This window comes from Galeopterus variegatus, unplaced genomic scaffold (genome assembly GCF_000696425.1).
Source record: "Galeopterus variegatus unplaced genomic scaffold, G_variegatus-3.0.2 Scaffold6760, whole genome shotgun sequence".
In the NCBI taxonomy this organism is placed as follows: domain Eukaryota; kingdom Metazoa; phylum Chordata; class Mammalia; order Dermoptera; family Cynocephalidae; genus Galeopterus; species Galeopterus variegatus.
The window spans coordinates 46,138-46,696 of NW_007732871.1; the positions used below are offsets into that span (position 1 = coordinate 46,138).

At 42.9% G+C, this 559-nt stretch overlaps 1 protein-coding gene across 1 annotated transcript in view; it reads left to right on the forward strand.

The window, feature by feature from the left end:
- Positions 1–559, forward strand: part of LOC103606641 (fibrocystin-like) — a gene marked incomplete at its 3' end in the record, with an annotated part of 92,141 nt that overhangs the window by 37,962 nt on the left and 53,620 nt on the right. Inside the window, exon 16 of the mRNA XM_008591208.1 lies at positions 403–512. Coding sequence (XP_008589430.1) covers positions 403–512 — 110 coding nt within the window. The remainder of the gene's footprint in view (positions 1–402; positions 513–559) is intronic.

Sequence of the window (559 nt, forward strand, 5' to 3'; positions counted from 1 at the left end):
TAGCAAAAGCGGAATGTGGCCAACAGGGAATGTGTTGGAAGAAAGGCAGAGACTGAATAAGCCTTTGGAAGACTGTGGTGTGTCACATGGCTGCTTCTGCTTTCCTGGCCACCCCTGGGAGAGAGGGCTGAGCATGGGATGTTCACTGGCAGACTTTACCTTTCATGTTCTAAGAAGAGGGGCATGGATAATTAGGAAGACAGACACGTGTATTATTCCAAGAAAAGTTTTCATTAGGCATTGACACTGTGTTCTTCAGTGCTTTCTAGATAATAGCGTGTTTAAAAAATTAAATTATAATAGAGAGGAAATAGTAAACTGAGGAGGTATGTCCTGTGTTCCTGGATTGACTTTCTGGCTGATCAGCAAACATCATTTAGTTCTGTCTCTCTTGACTTTTAGATGCTGAATGTGTCAGGCAGAGGAAATTTCTTCCTTATTTGGGACAATGTCTCTAGTCAGCCAATTCCTGCAAATGCCACAGCACATCAGGTGGGAACCTTCTTCAAATAATGAGGGTGCAGGTGGGAGAATTAAGGGTGGTCTTTATGTCCACAAT